Source organism: Rhipicephalus microplus, chromosome 2 (genome assembly GCF_043290135.1).
Source record: "Rhipicephalus microplus isolate Deutch F79 chromosome 2, USDA_Rmic, whole genome shotgun sequence".
Lineage (NCBI taxonomy): Eukaryota > Metazoa > Arthropoda > Arachnida > Ixodida > Ixodidae > Rhipicephalus > Rhipicephalus microplus.
In genome coordinates this window covers 274956483-274973340 of record NC_134701.1, presented here as the reverse complement: position 1 = coordinate 274973340, position 16858 = coordinate 274956483, and the positions used below count along the sequence as shown (strand labels likewise).

The 16858-nt window shown below is 43.3% G+C and overlaps 1 protein-coding gene across 4 annotated transcripts in view; it reads left to right on the top strand.

Moving 5' to 3' along the window:
- The first annotated feature begins 193 nt into the window (after positions 1–193).
- Positions 194–16858, top strand: part of SCCRO4 (DCN1-like protein SCCRO4) — a 30080-nt gene continuing 13415 nt past the window's right edge. Inside the window, exons 1-7 of one of the 4 annotated variants that reach the window (XM_037430075.2) lie at positions 194–335; positions 1434–1495; positions 8564–8698; positions 9850–9935; positions 11588–11664; positions 12621–12712; positions 16226–16334. In XM_037430075.2, coding sequence (XP_037285972.1) covers positions 318–335; positions 1434–1495; positions 8564–8698; positions 9850–9935; positions 11588–11664; positions 12621–12712; positions 16226–16334 — 579 coding nt within the window. In that variant the 5' untranslated portion in view covers positions 194–317. Of the gene's footprint in view, positions 336–1433; positions 1496–8507; positions 8699–9849; positions 9936–11515; positions 11665–12620; positions 12713–16225; positions 16335–16858 lie in introns of all 4 variants that reach the window. The other 3 variants (XM_037430074.2, XM_037430078.2, XM_037430077.2) reach the window with 3 other exon arrangements.

The following is a 16858-nucleotide window of genomic DNA, read 5'->3' as shown; positions in this document are numbered from 1 at the left end:
CTGGAGGATAACCAAAAACGTGAAGTGGCACAAACATCGCATACATAGATATAAATTAAGTGTTAATGTTATTGTCATTCAACCAGGACTGTAAATAAAAAATTACATTTTAATTTAACATATAATTACTTTGGGTAAGTTATTTTTTATTTAGGCGCTCACTCATGCTATATTATAAAACGCAAATAACACGCCGAATCACCTTGTGACTTTTCAATCATGCTCGCGATGAGCATCGAGTAGACGAATTGAGAAGAATTGTTTCAATTACGTTCATTTAAACACAATATTCGGCTCCTTATCTTGGGTAAATATAGATGCAGGGCACTCAGAAGGTAGGTTAAACTTTACTTTCCTTTTACATCTAAACCGTCATCGCTAAGCACGATTTACAGCGAGTCCTGAACAGTTTGCGTGACCGCACACTGCTTTGGTGTTGTCCTTTGGTTTTTTTGTGAGATACGCGGACTTGCTCATTTGTCATTGACGGTCATAGCTGTAGGTTTTTGGCAAGTTTTCACTAGCTGCGTTGTGCTTGCTAACGCTCTCCTTTTCATGATTCGGTGTGCGATGAAAAAAACGAATCTACCCTAAAACGGGAGCGAAGTCGCTTCGTGCGATTAGTACGGGTGGCTGTTCAGGTAGCGTAGCCTCTGCGCTTTTTGAAAGAGTTGCTTGAAATATCATGTATAGCAAGCACCAGCCGTGTACGTACGTGCCCGTTTTTCTACCGTTACCTGTTGGCGTAGGCGCCTAACGCAGGAACGCCCTTGGTATTACGCAGCCTCGTCGATGTGAGGCATTTGTATCAGCTAGTGTGCCACACGAAAGACGAGGCGTCGTTTGAACGTTGCGATCACGCTCTTAATTACGAGGTTATTTCGGCTTGCCTCTAATTTGGCGTTGCACGCTTCTTTTTCTCGTCCTAAGACCTTGCCATGTAGTAGTGATTGCATCATTTTATTTTTCTTGTTGATCAAAATGGCTCTCGTTGGATGAACAGTATACGATCGGCCGCACCATTTTCTGGTTGCTCTCTCAGCAAAGTGCGTAACCGTACGAAGCTTGGGGATTGCGATTCGGCTCAAACGCGTCTTGCGGACATATTTCGTACGTACTGCTTTCCCTTAAAAGGCACTGTGTGTTAGATGGAAGATCGGTGACTATAATCGGTAGCTACGCAGTTAGGCTGGTTAATGGTGTGGCGCTGAGCGATCGTTTTTTGTGTTACCCGTCATCTTTGTGCGGCACATCAATACAGTGCATAACCCTTTCCGGTTAATTGCGTTCACTGGGCATCCGTAGCATTCGTAACCTTGTTTGTGCGCGTGCATATTTTGTGTTTTAATTTTCGAACGCTTGCGTCCGACTGCAACGCACCTCTCGATGCATCCTCATCAGTTTCCCCGTTTGCTCTCTTTTTTGCATTTCAGTCACCGTGGCGCACGCTAACACAACAAATTCGTCCTTCCTCCAGTATTCATTTAGGAATCTAGTGAGTGTACAGATTTGTTTCATTGGTCTATTGGTGTCTGTCCTGTTCACATGTCATCTTTGGTTAATGCTAGTCACATTGGTGCTCTCAGTTTAAGACACTTGAACGAAACCTGCATGCGGTGTAGCGTAGCAAAGCCTTGTTTCTTCATTTTTTTCACTGCAGACAATAGAATTTCATTGTGGTTTATAAGAGTACACATACTGTTGACACAAGTGGTTCTGAACGCTATCTTACATAAGAGTAAATGTTTGTAACATTGCTGCCATGCGATCAACTTCTTTGGACCAACTAAAGATCTGGCATTTATTCATCATCTCTTTTCGCAACTTTGTCTTCTTGCACCACGTTTTTCTGCTGTGCTGTTAGCTAAACAGTCAGAATATGAAGATTGCACTTGGCTTGATTTCTTGAACTATAATTACGCATCAATAGTCTTAACTCCTGCGATCGTGCGCTCATTGTTCAGTTCCTAGTCATCCATCATTGGCTTGTTATGAATTTAAGTTTAGACCGAGGCCATCACAACTGAAATTGTCAGTTCGAACCCTAAGGTCATACCTTTTCATATTTCCTTGCTTGTCACTATGGTGTCGCTGCCCATGCTATAATTAAAAATATGCCTGTTGGAAGTACAGTATGATGAGCGGCAGTACACAAATGGTACCATTTTGCTGTGCCTCAATTCTTCATGGAATGCCTTTACTTGCAAGAACTAGTGTTTGAGGAGCATGATATAAAGCTCTAATTTGTGGCATATGAGGCCAATAGTGTGGTAGGTTAGGCAGATTTGTGCTTGACAGCCACATTTCTAAGCACATATTTTCTTGTCTCCCCCTTTAGCCTTCTCCACATTGAGGGGAATACAGAAGAGTGTCTCGAAGGGCCAGTCGGCACATGTCAATGTGTTCAAACTAGTGCAAAAGCAAAATAAAGGCTAAGAAACATTGGTGATGACAAATAACTGTGCACAAGTTTATCGCGACTGAAGGTGTAGGCTAAAAACAAAATTAAAAAACGTTAATTGTCACATGGTCGGAGTGAATAACTTAAAACAAATGTCCACCACGAGTCAAGATAGCACAGTTAACTTAACAAAAACTAAATCTCCTTTTCAATAAGCATGATTGAGAGCTTGTTGTGACGCATGATTTTTTTTTTTAATGGATCATGAAGGCTTCAGGGATTGCGTGCACTATCAGATTTCGATCATGTGAGGACCACACTGTGGCTGTGCCCACTCTTCACTGACTGTGTGGTCCTCACACGATAGTGAAATTGGATACAGCGTTAAATCTATGAAGCATTCGCGATCAAGCAGAAAAGGATAGCGTGCATCAGTGAGTCTTCAATCATGCTACTTAAAAAGGAACACCAAGAGTGCTCTCTTTTTCTACCATATTCCATTTCTTCCTTTGTTTGTGTGCTGCGAAATTCGCCATCATGAACCAAAACCAACTAGCCCAAGCTACGACATCTATAAGTTAATAAGGAGGTTGATTTCTACAGCGGAAGCTGCTATGAGATCACAAAAGCAATTTTTGGTGCCGTAGTTGTCTGTAACCGCTATCATGCCAAATAAAAAAGGATTTTCTTCTGGCCCCCTTTGAAAAAACTCTCTTGTCGATGGCGGCCCTTCAGTTGAGAAATCTTGGCGCTGCCCCTATTCTCTGCTCCGCAGAATGACAAAAGATGGCGAAGCGGGAGCTTCCCAACTTGATAAAAGTTGTGATGTATGGCTGAGTGGGCATCTTGCAAGCATACTTGAACTAGTAGCTTCAGGAGAGTTTACAATGGGTTTTAGAAACACTGGTCTTGCAACTTTCACTGTGACAGGGTCGCACCTTCTGTACAGGCCTGGCGTTTTTTTTTTTTTTTTTGTCAAGTTGTGTTATGCCGACTCCTGGCAGACATTCATTGCAGCTTCATCATAGTGGTCATGTGCCAGTTTATGGTCCTTTTTGTTATTGTTTTTATTATATAGTTTTGGTGCAGTAAATTTGTGCACAGTTGTTTATCAGTGCTTGTTTTTTGTTCCTTTGCCTTTGCCGCATTTTCACTGCTTGGGAATATAGTACTACATTAGTATATAGAGTGCACAAGATCTGTATGTGTTGATGGCAAACTAATCCACTGCATACAGCCAGCTTACTCTTTCTGCTTTTCGCACTGAAAGCATCTGGAGATTATAATTGCATGTATGTAGTTAAATGTGAAACTTACATTGCTTCATGATCTCACTCCTGTAGTCTTAAAATGCCGGACTAGGTATCGATACCTCGCTGCCTGTTCCAATTATAATGCAAGGCATGATAAAGCACCTTCTTTTGTCAGCTTTTACAGACTGGTGGGTACTTATTTTGAAGCTCCATTGTATCCACTATAAGAAACTGTTTTTACTTGATAGTGTCTGCTTGTTAGTGTCTCATGAATTATAAAGCAGTGTCGACATTTACATAATTTGTCGCCGACTGGCTGATTGAATGTAGTCATGCACGTAATGCATGTTTTGTTATAAGAATGGTATGAGAGTGTACAGGCTTAGCAGTTCTAACTTGCTTCTTTATTATTATTATTAATATTATTATAATTATTATTATTTTATTATTGTTACATAAGAGGGGCTTCAGAAATCTCAAAGGCATCATTGATAGAACCATCACATCACGTTTCACCATTTTCTTGCACCTCATGTGACAAACATAACTTTAATGGCTGGCACTACGATAATTGGTTGGAAATGTGATTGCGTAGCTCTGTGAAGGCTTGTTGTTCTTCCGTTGATAGAAAGGGCGCATCTGGCCGTGTCAGTCTTGTAAGAGGTTCCGCAATTTTCCAAAATCCTTTGGCAAAACAACGGTAGTAGGCACAGAGTCTGAGGGATCGCTGAACAGCCTTCTTGTCTCCAGGACGAGCGAAATTGGCAACAGCAGCCAACTTTTCTGGATCTAGTCGAACACCCCCTGGGCTCACCACATGGCCAAGAAACTTGAGTTCCTGATAGCCAAAGTAGCACTTTTCAGGCTTGATAGTAAGGTTCGCTCTCCTTATTGCAGTGAGGACACTTATTAGTCTTGATAGATGTCCGTCAAACGTGCTTGAAAGCATGACCTCATCCAAGTATCGTCCAAGACACGTCTGCCACTTTAGTACAGCAAGTAGAGTGTTCATCATGCGTTGACATGGGGCGGGAGCGGAACAGTGACCGAAAGGCAGCACTTTAAATTCATAGAGCCCGTCCGGAGTCACGAACGCGGTTTTCTCACGATCGCCCTCGTCAACTTCAATTCGCCTGTACCCTGACTTGAGATCTAATGATGTAAAGAACTGGGCATGGTGTAGAGGGTCTAAAATGTCATCAACCCGTGGCATGGGGTAAACGTCGCGTTTTGTGACTTTGTTAAGCCGTCGGTAGTCGACGCAGAAGCGTAGTGTGTTGTCTTTTTTCTTTACTAGGACAACCGGTGACGCCCACGGACTTGTTGAGGGTTGAATGACGTCATCGTTCAGCATTTCTTGTACTTGACGCCTAATCACCTCTCTTTCCTTCGGGGACACATGGTATGGATGTTGGCGAAGAGGCTGCACCGACTCCTCGGTAACAATGCGGTGTTTTATAACGGTGGTACGTTGAACTTTCGATGCTGTGGAGAAGCAGTTTGAGAATTCCGTCTCAAGGTTTAGCAGCCGCTGTTTTCGTGAATCTGGCAAGTCTGGATTAGTGAATGCGGCTGCCCAGGTCAGCACAAGCTTTTGCATGCGGTGAAGTCGTATCCAATGTGCCGACATTGGAAAAGTCGGTGGTTTCACCGCGGAAAGTGGCGGTGCTTCTAGGAACGTGCTGAATTTCATTGCTGAAGTTGGTCAGCAGAGCTCTAGAGTGTTTATTCTCTAACTGAACAAGGCATCAGGCTAAGCAGATGTTCCGCTTGAGCAGCAGCGGGATATTTGCCTCTGCAATACCTTCGTAGTCATTGAATTCATCGAAAACGTCACAGGTTACCAAGGTCAACACGCTACTCTTCGGCGGTAACGTGACTTCATTGTCAACAATTCTCAAAGCATTGACGTAACTGCCGTGAGAGTTGCGCACTAAAGCGTGTGCTGTAGAAAACGTCACCTGCGACTCTTGCAAGTCGATCACGGCTTTGTTGTCATGCAGAAAGTCCAGTCCGAGAATTAGGTCCCTTGAGCAACTCGGCAGTATTACGAAATCTCCGAGATACATAAATCCGTGAATACTGGCTCGCGCTGTGCACCGTCCCACCGGAGTGAGAAGATGGCCTCCTGCCGTACGTATGTGCGACCCAGCCCACTGGGTAGAAACCTTCTTCAGCCTGCAGGCAAGACCCATGCTCATAATGGAAGTGTCTGCCCCAGTGTCGATTACCATTACTTCTTCGTCGTTCACAGTTACCGCAATGTTTGACGTCACCACTCTTCATACCACGTTTGACTGCGTCTGTACACCTTTTTGCTGCCGTTGCTGTTGTCGTAGTGGAGGATCTCCCGTAGAGTCAGCGTCAGCGGCCTCACTTCTGGAGGTCGCTGAACTTAGTTTTCCCGATTTGTAGGACTGGGTGAACAGCGTCTCGGAGCGCCGCATTTATTGGCTGGGCTCGGTGACCTGTAGCGAGCAGGTGACGACAAGCGGGCCTTTTGTGGCCGATGTTCGATACTGCGACGATTCGAGGTGAAACTCTCTATTTCCAGTGGTCGCTTGCCAGGTCGTGGACGAGGAGCATTAGGCGAAAATCCATGGAGACCCACAGGGCGGTATGAACATGTTCGGTAGACGTGTCCAGCTTCCCCGCAGTGGAAAAAAAGGGGCCTGTGGTTGGATGTACGCCAGATGTCACTCTTCCTCGGTCGTGCTTCGGCAGTCAACGGCGGGCTGCGAGGACAGAAGTTTACCTCCATTTGCTGAGCGCGTCGCTCATTGGGGTAAAACACACTGGGTGAACTGCACGATGCAGGACGTCGCACAGCTTCCGCGTAGCTCATTTCGACGGAGTGCCTCTGTTGTGGCACCTCTAACTGCTAGGGAGCGTGAACGGTTTGTCGTAGCTCTGTGCGTACCATCTCCGCAGCGGAGAGCTGCTCTACAAGTGAAGCAGTCACCTGCATCTTTTGTAGCTCCTCCTTAATGAGAACTCTGATTAGCTCTCGCAATGCACTGATGTCATTGCCGAGAGTGATAGAAGTGACCTCACTTGGATGTACACCACGGTTATACTGCCTGGCACGCTGTTGAAGGGCCCTCTTCATGGCAGTGGCTTCCTCATGGAACTCCACAAGTGTCGCAGGCGGGTTTCGAATCAGGCCAGCAAAAATTTCTTCTTTAACACCATGCATTAAGTGGCAAACTTTCTTGGACTCGGTCATAGAGGGCTCCGCACATCTGAAAAGCCGATCCATGTCCTCTATGTAAGTCGTCACCCTTTCGTTAGGGCCTTGAGCCCCTGCCCCTATAGCACGCTCCGCTGTCTCTTTCCTGTCCTCTCGGGCAAAGGCCTTGAGGAACTGCCGGTAAAACTCATCCCATGACGTAAGCGTTGCTTGATGGTTCTCAAACCACGTTTTTGCGAAGTCCTCAAGAAAGCATTACACATAGCGTAGCTTACGCTCTGGGGTCTAATCGTTGATGACGGCGACCCGGTTGAAATGCTCGAGCCAGTCGTCGGCATCTTCAAAAGCAGCTCCGTGAAATGTCTTTTGTGTCTTGGGCTGGTTGACAACCAGGTGCACTGGTGCTGGGGCAGTGGCTTTAGGCAGTGTTTAGTTCTTAATCCTCTGACGTTCAGGCATCAAACCGTGCTCGAGTTCCTGGAGACGACGGCTGGAACGTACGTGCACAGGGGTAAGCTCGGCTGAGCTACTTGATGGGCTTGCGCCAGGGGTGCTCTCTGGGGATTATATCATCTACCGTAGCCCGCACCTGCACCAGAAAATGTCACAAGGACACAGGGACGCAGGCACAAAACAGGGCGTTTACTTTCGTAACTAAAGGCCGAAAGCACGAACACCAGAGCACGCGCCCACACAACTACTTCGTTATCAGAGGCTGGCCGCTATAGTTGCCAGCCTACATTGCATCAATATGAACCACCTAATGGCTTAAGAAAAAGGTGTTGCAGGACCTTTTAAATCGTCTAAAAAGTACTAGCAAGTGTCCGGAGTGCCCGTGCCCTAAATATCACAATAACACGATGAACAAGTTTTTCTTTTGGCGCTTGAAGACTGGATGCATCATCGCATTGTACAGTGGCTCGCTCCGGTCCCTCACTTGCGGTCATCTTGGTGCACAACTACTAAAAGTATTTGCTTTTTTTTTTCCTTGTCATTTCACTAAGGCCAGTTTTACTGCTGGATATTATTGGAATCTTTTGTTTTGCCACAGCATCACGAACATTTAGTTCATGCCAAGTCTGTCATCTGAGGCCAGCTTCAATGTCAAATTAAGAAGTAATTCATATTATGATATTTATTAAACATCCTCCTTCTATTTGCAGGTAACTTGTGAGTTCCTGCAACTTTGTTTATCACTGACGCACATTTTTTCAAACTGGTGAAAGGGTTATGAAAAGCGACATTGACGACCACCTATTTCTAGCGCAAAGCTTCAAGGAAAGGCATATGAATCTATCATAAAGAAAGTTCCTGAAGCCCTCGTAAAGAAAGGGACTGCCTCGAAAAGAAAACGTTGGTCCTGATTTCGATCCCAGGATGAACTTATTTTTGGCAAATCGGCTAAGAAGCATTCTGGGAAATCTATATGGACTTCGTTGTAGCTAGCCGTGTATTATATAAACGGGTGATTCTTGATTTCTCCTTTGATTCTGCAACTTAAAACATAGGTGTTAGAAGGTTTTAACAGCATTTCACTGCAAGGATTCAAAGCAGCCTCGCGTAGTGTCTTGAAGCTGAGCTCTGGTATTGCGACCGGTCCTATGATGTGTGTCGATGGGATGCTTGACTATTGTCCCTATTGTGTGTGCCTGTACATAACCAGACGCTAGTGGAGTCGAGCAGCCTGTTGACAGGAAACTGCAGCAACCGCACTTGCAGTGACCAGCCCCCACTCCGTAACCAAGCTCAGCCGCTAGACTTCAGAATGGGCCCCCAGCGTCGCCGGCGCGCTGACAACCACGATGATGATGCCTTTGGCGGGAACAAGCGTCTTCGTGGGGGAGCACACATTGGGTGAGTTTTTGCCTCGCTCCTCTGTTGGGTCTCAAATGTCAGAGAGCACTTGAGTTGCCCTGTGAGACTTCCACGTACAAATTGTTTTTAATGCATATGGGCGACTGCCTTGGTCAGCTTATCGCTTCACGGAAGATCAACAGGGAAGGGGCCACATCTAGGCAGATTGCACACTCGGTGCTGTTGTTGCATGTTGCATAGTCGCATTTTCCTTATGTCATTTTCTACACGCAGTCACAGAGTGCTTCCGAGATGCTTACTAAAAACGTGTATTCCCTTATAGAGAAAAAAAAGTGCAGATTTCAGCTAAAATCGTTTTATTTCATTGAAAGAAGGCTTTGGCAAGTTAACTAGATAGCTAATGCATTTTTAACACATTATATAAGGTCAGCTGCATCAGTAATGGTACTATTCTTAATATTGTCATAAGTCAAAAGAAGTCATGGTGGCTTGTCTTTATAATGTTGCCCTTTAACATGCGAGCCAAAGTTGGTCAATGAATGTCTTGTTTAGCTACCTGCTATGAAAATTTGCAGAATAATCACCTTCAAGTAATTTTTCTCCTGAATAGTGCTGTATGCTTCATGCAGTCTGTCAAAACATTGTTTGAGGGAAAATAAAGTGAGAAATAAATACCCTATTTGTCCGAATAAGGATGAATTCCAGGAGAAGACAGAGGCTTGAAGAGATGAGAAAATTCTCGAACAAGGAGTGACACACCTACCCTGTTCAAGGATGTCTCATTCCCTGCCTGTAGTATAATCTGATGGTTCCTGTAGATAATGTTGTCAAGGAAAACAGAGGGGACATTATTTTGTTAGCTTATATCTCCTACTATAATTAATAATGATAAATGAAAATTTAAGGGGAAGAAAAACTTTCTGCCATGGGGAATTGAACCTAAAACTTCAGAATTTCATGTCTTACGTTCTACCAGTTGAGCCAAGCGTGTGATTGATCTTTAGTCCAATTTGTTGGGTATTTCTGTATGTGTGAGTTCTGGGAAGCTTCGCTCATACCCTGGCGGCAAATGTGGAACACACTTTTTTGTTATGAGGAAGTATGTGTAGCAGGTGCCATTTCTCATGTGCTGTAATGCAGCTTGAATAGTCCTTTTGCCATGCTCACCTTCATAATCCTTGTGCCTCCAGGTCTAAAAGAACTCTCTTCAATAGCGAATCTACTATGTCGAGCTTTTCTGAGAAGAGGTGCCTTGCTCTCTTCCAAGAATACACCTGTAAGTTCAAATTCATGTCACAAACGCTTTACGGTAGTTTTGGAACATTGTGGCTATAGGCCTAGTCAAACAAACGCTACGCACCGGTACATTAATGCAAGATTTTTAAACGCACCTGTCTTGTTCTGTATTCATGAATTCTCGAGTGCCTAGGCAAGGAAAAAAAAAGCAAAACTGATGAATACTGGGCACTCGCACTGTAATTGTCTTTGTGAAAACCTGAGTGATTGTAATGTTACAGCACGAAATTGATATTTTAATAATTGAAACTAGGTTTAATGACTGGTATTTATGGTCTAGTTAAAACTTAAATGTTTGCCCCACCGTGGTGGTCTAGTGGCTAAGGTACTCGACTGCTGACCTGCAGGTTGCGGGATAGAATCTCGGCTGCGGCGGCTGCATTTCCGATGGAGGCGAAAATGTTGTAGGCCTGTGTGCTCAGATTTGGGTGCACGTTACAGAACCCCAGGTGGTCGAAATTTCCGGAGCCCTCCACTACGGCGTCTCTGATAATCATATGCTGGTTTCGGGACGTTAAACCCCACGTATCAATCAAATCAAAACATAGATGGCTGGAATTTGGCGTGATCTCAAACTGTTTCTCAGCTAGAACAAAGTGAAGGGTTGATGTTAGGTAAAAAATTGGTAGTTTTTTTCATACACAATCGTGAAAAATATTCCAGTATAGTCGATATGCAAGATGTACGCTCTCTTTTTCATCTCTAATGTGTAAAAGTTTATTATTACTTTTATGCCAGGTCATTTGGCATCACTTATATTTTTTTGAGCTCATAACTATTAAATATAGTGATTAATCAATATAGTTTAAATGGACATAGTGAATTATCAGTTAGAACAAAGTATGTAAGAATAGTTAATAATAATAAAGTATTGCTAATTCACATTATAATGAATTTCAAAATGTATTGAAGCTCATTTCATGTCAGGTGAGACTTTGACTCATTGTTATTATGTCAGAAATAAGATTCTGATAATATTGTATACTGTAAAATGTTGTAATAACTATGGCAAAGGCACATATTAAGTGCTCCATTACTGCTGGAATTATGTGATATTGTCTGATGACAGCTATATTGATCCTCGTTATAATGTTCTAACATTTGGTGTAAACCATTCTATAAGAAATATTCTGTTTTCCAACTCTTGATGAGCACCAGAAGAATCATTTCTAGGACAAAATAGGGTGGGGGGGGTGACATCTGGTGGTGTTAAGTAGAACATACAATATTTGTGATGTAAAACTCTAAGCTAGATTAAGTGTACAATAAATACCTTGAAAGATTTGAAAAAAGTGAATAGCTCGTGTGAACCCTACTTGATTTACTGACAAGATATCTGAACTGATTTTTTGTTATCCATTGTTGCATACTGTTGTTCGTGCCCTTGTATAACAGTTTATTAAAATAGATGTACAGCCCTGTTTGTCTACCTTAATCCATTGAGTGCTTCTCACATAATGACAGTTGACCTAAGAGGCACTGGCTGTGATTTTTTTTGTGGCAGTACAAATACACCGAAAACTTGTGTGCATCTTTTAATCTATTTCTTTCTACTGCTAGGCTTTGAATATGGACCAGTTATACCCACCCCTCCCATATATCAAACTTTAGCGGTTCCCATTGCACTTGCAGCGGTGGATGAGCCTAGAACGATGGGACCTGAAGCTATGGAAAAATTTTGTGAGGATATTGGCGTCGAGCCTGAGAATGTGAGTTCTTTGTATTATTTCACAACCAGAGTCTGATGAACTATGCCTCTTACGAGGAACCTAACAAAGCGTTTATGATTTTGTGAAAGTCCCAACAAAAGTGCGTTGTTTGAAGTGGTTGGGTTTGTCTGTTTGACATTCTGCACTATGGTGTAACCAACCTCTGTTTGACTAATTGTCACTTGTGTAACACTGTATGGATATACTTGAAAATGTATTGATGCCACCCCCTTTTTTTTAAGTTCTACCTTCTCTTAAGTTTAAATCAGTGGTGCAATTGTCATGCAACAGTTACATGAAGTCCTTCTACTTATGTTACTGCGTCGGTGAAATACTCAGAGGGATGTCAATAATCTTAATATTGTTCATCGTAAGCATCTAATTATCCAGTAATTTCACCATCTCAATCAGACCTCTCCCCATCTTACCCCGCTTGTGCACCCCACCCCCTTCCAGGCAATTCATGATGCTGTATATACGTGTTAGCCCACCATTCTCTTTATTTCCCTGAGTAAGTGCAGAAAAGCTAGGAGGGGGATATTTATTATTCAGTACGAATGCATTCAAGCCTGCACCAATAGGCACACACTACAGGCTGACATCGTGAGTCAGACGGCCTTCGGAGAACATTGCCGAAGGCATGGCACGGGACTATTTCATTACAGAGGTGTCGTGCTTCAGTTGTCTGGGCTTTTCTGCCTTCTTAAGTTGTATTCAACTATAGATTGCTTACCCTTAGCCGCAAGTATACACGCACACTATTAGCAGACTGCTTTTATTGCAGTGTATTTTTATTGGCACAGTTCTGTATAAAGGTTGAATCAATAACATTGCCTTATGTGCCGTATGTTCCATATGCAAGTCATGGATGCTTTAATTCTGTGAGTGCATCCATTGCATGAGTACATATGCTACTTAATTTCTTTTGTACTCACTTATTGTTTATATCTTTGCAGATTGTCATGCTGGTGCTAGCGTGGAAAATGGGTGCCAAGCACATGGGATTCTTTAGTGAAGAAGAGTGGCTTCATGGTCTCTCGTCCCTACAGTAAGTCGGCCATTATTCATGCGCTTGCGGGAATGGTCATGACACGAGCGATAGTTGTAGCATTGAGGACGTGCAGACATAGTGTTCGCATACACACGAGGCAGAATTTGGCATGAACATTTTGCATAAACACATGCTCAGGCTCCAGAGAGTTGGGAGACAATAGCGGTACCGTTGGAGAAATCTTGCAACACTGCAAGTACATTCCTAGAAACTTGTGCCACGCTTAACACAGGGCATGGTAGTTTAGGTAAAAGAATCGATGGCTCGCTGCATTGTCTCAGTTCTTAAAATCCCCTGCTGCCTTTCATGGTACCTTGGCGGCTAAGCTGTTGCAGTGCTAAGCTCAAGTTAGTAGGTTCGAATCCTAACTACAGTGACTATATTTTGATAGGAGAAAGATTTTACAGTGCATGTCTTTTTGTTTGCTGGTTGTGCAGACGACGGCTGGGGATATGATTACAGTGATTTCACTCCTGCATAAAAGTGCGCCAAATGAAGCTTACTGCGCCGTCCTGCTGATATCAACGGAAATTGCCCCGAACTGCTCCAAAGTCGTTGGTTTGGGGCCGTCTATCACCGGCAATAGCCACGCTGGCGTGTCAAAACATATGCAGCTTATTGTCAGGGCCGCAAAAGTCACTACCACGTTACTAGAATTATTGTGCTGAATGATCAGTAGCTTGACGTGCGTCCCAAGTAATCCCGAGTGCCGGTATAACTTTTGTTGTGGAAGTCTGCTCAATGGCAAAACCCGCTCTCCGCAGCAGCTCGTGATGTCTAGCGCAATTGGTAGTGTGCCAGTGTGGCACACTACTAATTCATCGACAGACGTCGCTCGTTTCAATAGTCGCACTGCGCGTAATTTAAGCAATTTTCACTAATAACTGCTCGTGGACCGGCAGAATGTCTACGGCGGCGTGTTATTTCTGGGCATCGCAATCGAGTTTGCCATGCTTCGTGTCCATAGGAGAAGAGCACGTGAACAGTGGGAACGTGGTGGCACTTTTCCTCTAATATATGTAATTCACGGATATTCATCCAAAACAGCTTTTTCGTAATTCTGTCCTGTAGGCACTCTTGCACTAAATGCCTTTAAAAAGTTCTGCGCTTTCGAGCTCTTGAGTACTGGGGCCCCAGTGCGAATTTTATGCATTCTTTTTTTAAACAAATATCTCATTAATTGTCGGAGCAGCCGCAATTTAGTTTTAATACACGTAGCTAGTATAGAACCGGTGCACCCGAATATCGAACTCCCGCACTGCTGTACACATGCTATATCGAACGCTGTGCCGCGCTGAAGCCCAGAAGGTGGGTCTTTCCTAGGAAACGTTGATCTACTTTCAGCCGCGTTTTAACAAGTTCCGATTCCTTTGCTCGTGCGGGTGGCAAGAAAGCGGCATTAATCTATCGCGCTAATCTGGTTCATTGCGGGGCACTTGCGAGCACACCATTACGTTTGATGCGTGATCTGCGCGCCTTAACGTGTGGGCATAGTGTTTTTCAAAAAGTCTGATTGTCGAAGACACCCAAATGAAAATTCAAAGTGATTCGGCGATATTGCAATCCCTTCCTTATTTGTTAGCGCACAGTGGTATGCGATCCTGAAAAGCATGGCCTTCAAAATGTGCAATCTCGTGACGTATTTTTGGTGGTTACAGTTTTAAAACGCATGCTTCAGAGGCTATGGTTCTTCTAGCTTTTTGCATCAAAGCAGCTGAAAGCAGCTACTGTCAGCTATGAAGCCACAAGTTACATCGACATCACCAACATGTCGACGATGGGAACATGGCGTTGTCTTTGGTGCCTTGTGGGCTTGTGTACTTTTCACCTCATTCTTGATAGATCCTCATTCGGGAGTTAAACAGAACTTCAACCCGCATGTAGCGATTAAAATTATGACTCGCACTTAAAGCAACTTCAAGTAAAGCAGCGTCGCATACTTTGCTTGCGGGCCATGTGATTACTTTGGGTGCGTCATGACCACTGACAACGGCGTACGGTGCCTTAGTGAATTCTGCGACATAGCGTTTTTGGGCACCATCTCAGACAGTTGGCGACTTCATTGGTGCAGATGACGACTTAGCTGTCTCATAGTGCATCGATGCTGAGATCATGGCTGCTTTTACCGGAGTCACGGAAGTCTACCATTGCATTTATGAATATGCCAGTGCCTTCCCTGTTGCCGCTAACCATCCTTTTAGCGCTTTACAAAGCTTGAAATGGCGTTCTTTGTCAATCAACGTTTTTGTGGCCGAAGGAGCGGTATTCGCATAATTGAAAAGCTTCAGTCATATTGAGGATGACTAGAGCTTGATGACACGCAAGAAGCAAGACAAGTTTATGGACTGTTTTTATGCGAAATGAAGTGTGGTAACTTACAGTCACACTTTGTCTTCATTACACTGTGAGCATATCATTATGTAACGATTTTCCATGCCTGAAATGCTTTAATTTAGGCCTTAAATATGCGTATTTTGTATTTCAAAGTGTTTCGCGATCCCCTTCAAGTTCGATATATGCGGGATCGACTTTTAGTTGTCACATGCCCTCCCCCCCTCCCTCCAACTCGTGCTTCATGCGTACATGCAGTAGTCATTTTGGCAATGTACAAAAAGGAGAAAACCATTATGAAAGTGCTAGTTCATAGGTATGTTGTATCATCACCAAGCCTGTTTATTGAAAATAAACATGTAACAGTCAATGTACAGTAGGCTCTCAATAAGTGGAAATCTGTAAAAATCAGGTCTTCCAACTCTGGTGATTTTTCGAGGTCAATGGATCTCTATGAAATTTATTGGATATGTTAATTTGCACGTTTGAACCATTCATGGTGTATTTCAGGCTTGAGAGTTTCGTAGATTCTTCTAAAATGAATTTTATTACTTGCCTCCAAATTATCACCTCGCTTGCCAGAATTAATGGCAAAATTGTGTGTGTGTGACGTTGATTTTTGCAAAGTGGAAGCGATGGAGCTGATGTGCCAATGCAGCGTCTGCTTTGGATTGTGTGGGAACAATTGTCTCTGATATCACTGGTTTAGTACTTGTATTCTGCACCCCTGTCCACCTTTTGGTAAACAAAGCTCCTGCTAAATGGAACATATTTTCCTGGTCCTTTAAGGTTTCATAATCTAGAGTCTACTGTAATTTTGGTGAAATGAATTGAACCCTCCTAATATACAGTTACATTGGCAATACAGTGAGATTGGAGCTAAGGATTTCATATCTGAGTCCATTCAGACAACTCCTGCTTGTGGTAGGAATTTGCAAGCTATAATGGAAATACCTTTGTCAGAAAGTTGTGGCATCAACAAGCCACCAACCTCGCCTTGAAGCACATGAAACAGTATTCTAGTATTGGCTGTTTTCTTGCATTGTTTCGATACTGAAGATTCATTTACTTTTCCTGAGGCATATATTTTGCCGTCTATCTTAATACGTTTGCGTAACTGGTTACTAGCTGTAGTGGATGCACTACTATGTGCAAACACTTAAATATTTTCTTTTACAGGTGCGACACGATTCAGAAGATTCAAGGGAAGCTGGACTACTTGAAATCTCTGCTGAATGACCAAAATCACTTCAAAAGTATCTACAGATATGCCTACGACTTCGCTAGGGTGAGCTGTTATGGCTGTTTGAGAATTTGGACACACACCATTTCTATTATGGGGCACAGAAAGTTCATTTAGTAAATATTTCTAAGTGTTGAATTCTGCTATTGTAATGGAAGGTGCAGTAAACTTGTAGTAAACAGAAATATCTTGAATTGAACTGCTGCCTAAATGGAAGAAATGCTTCTTATATGATTAGTTTCAAAGTAAAAGTCTGCAACTTTGTTGATGTCTTAGTAAATGGAATTGAATGGAACATATTTTTATAGTCCCTTCATGTTCTATCTAGGGACTACCATACTTTAAAAATGTGTTGTGAACTTCAGAACTGTCAGCATAGCTTCTGACTTATGATCTCGTTATGAAATGTCCTATGCGTAGGCATGCCCATGGGGAAAAAGTGGGAAGGTTCTGTCCCATGATTGTTTAGTTTGCGGGGTTACCGTGTCTACTCGCATAATGAAGGCACTTGCATAATAAACGCACCCCCTACTTCAGTCATCAAAATCTGGATTTTTATTTTTCCTGTG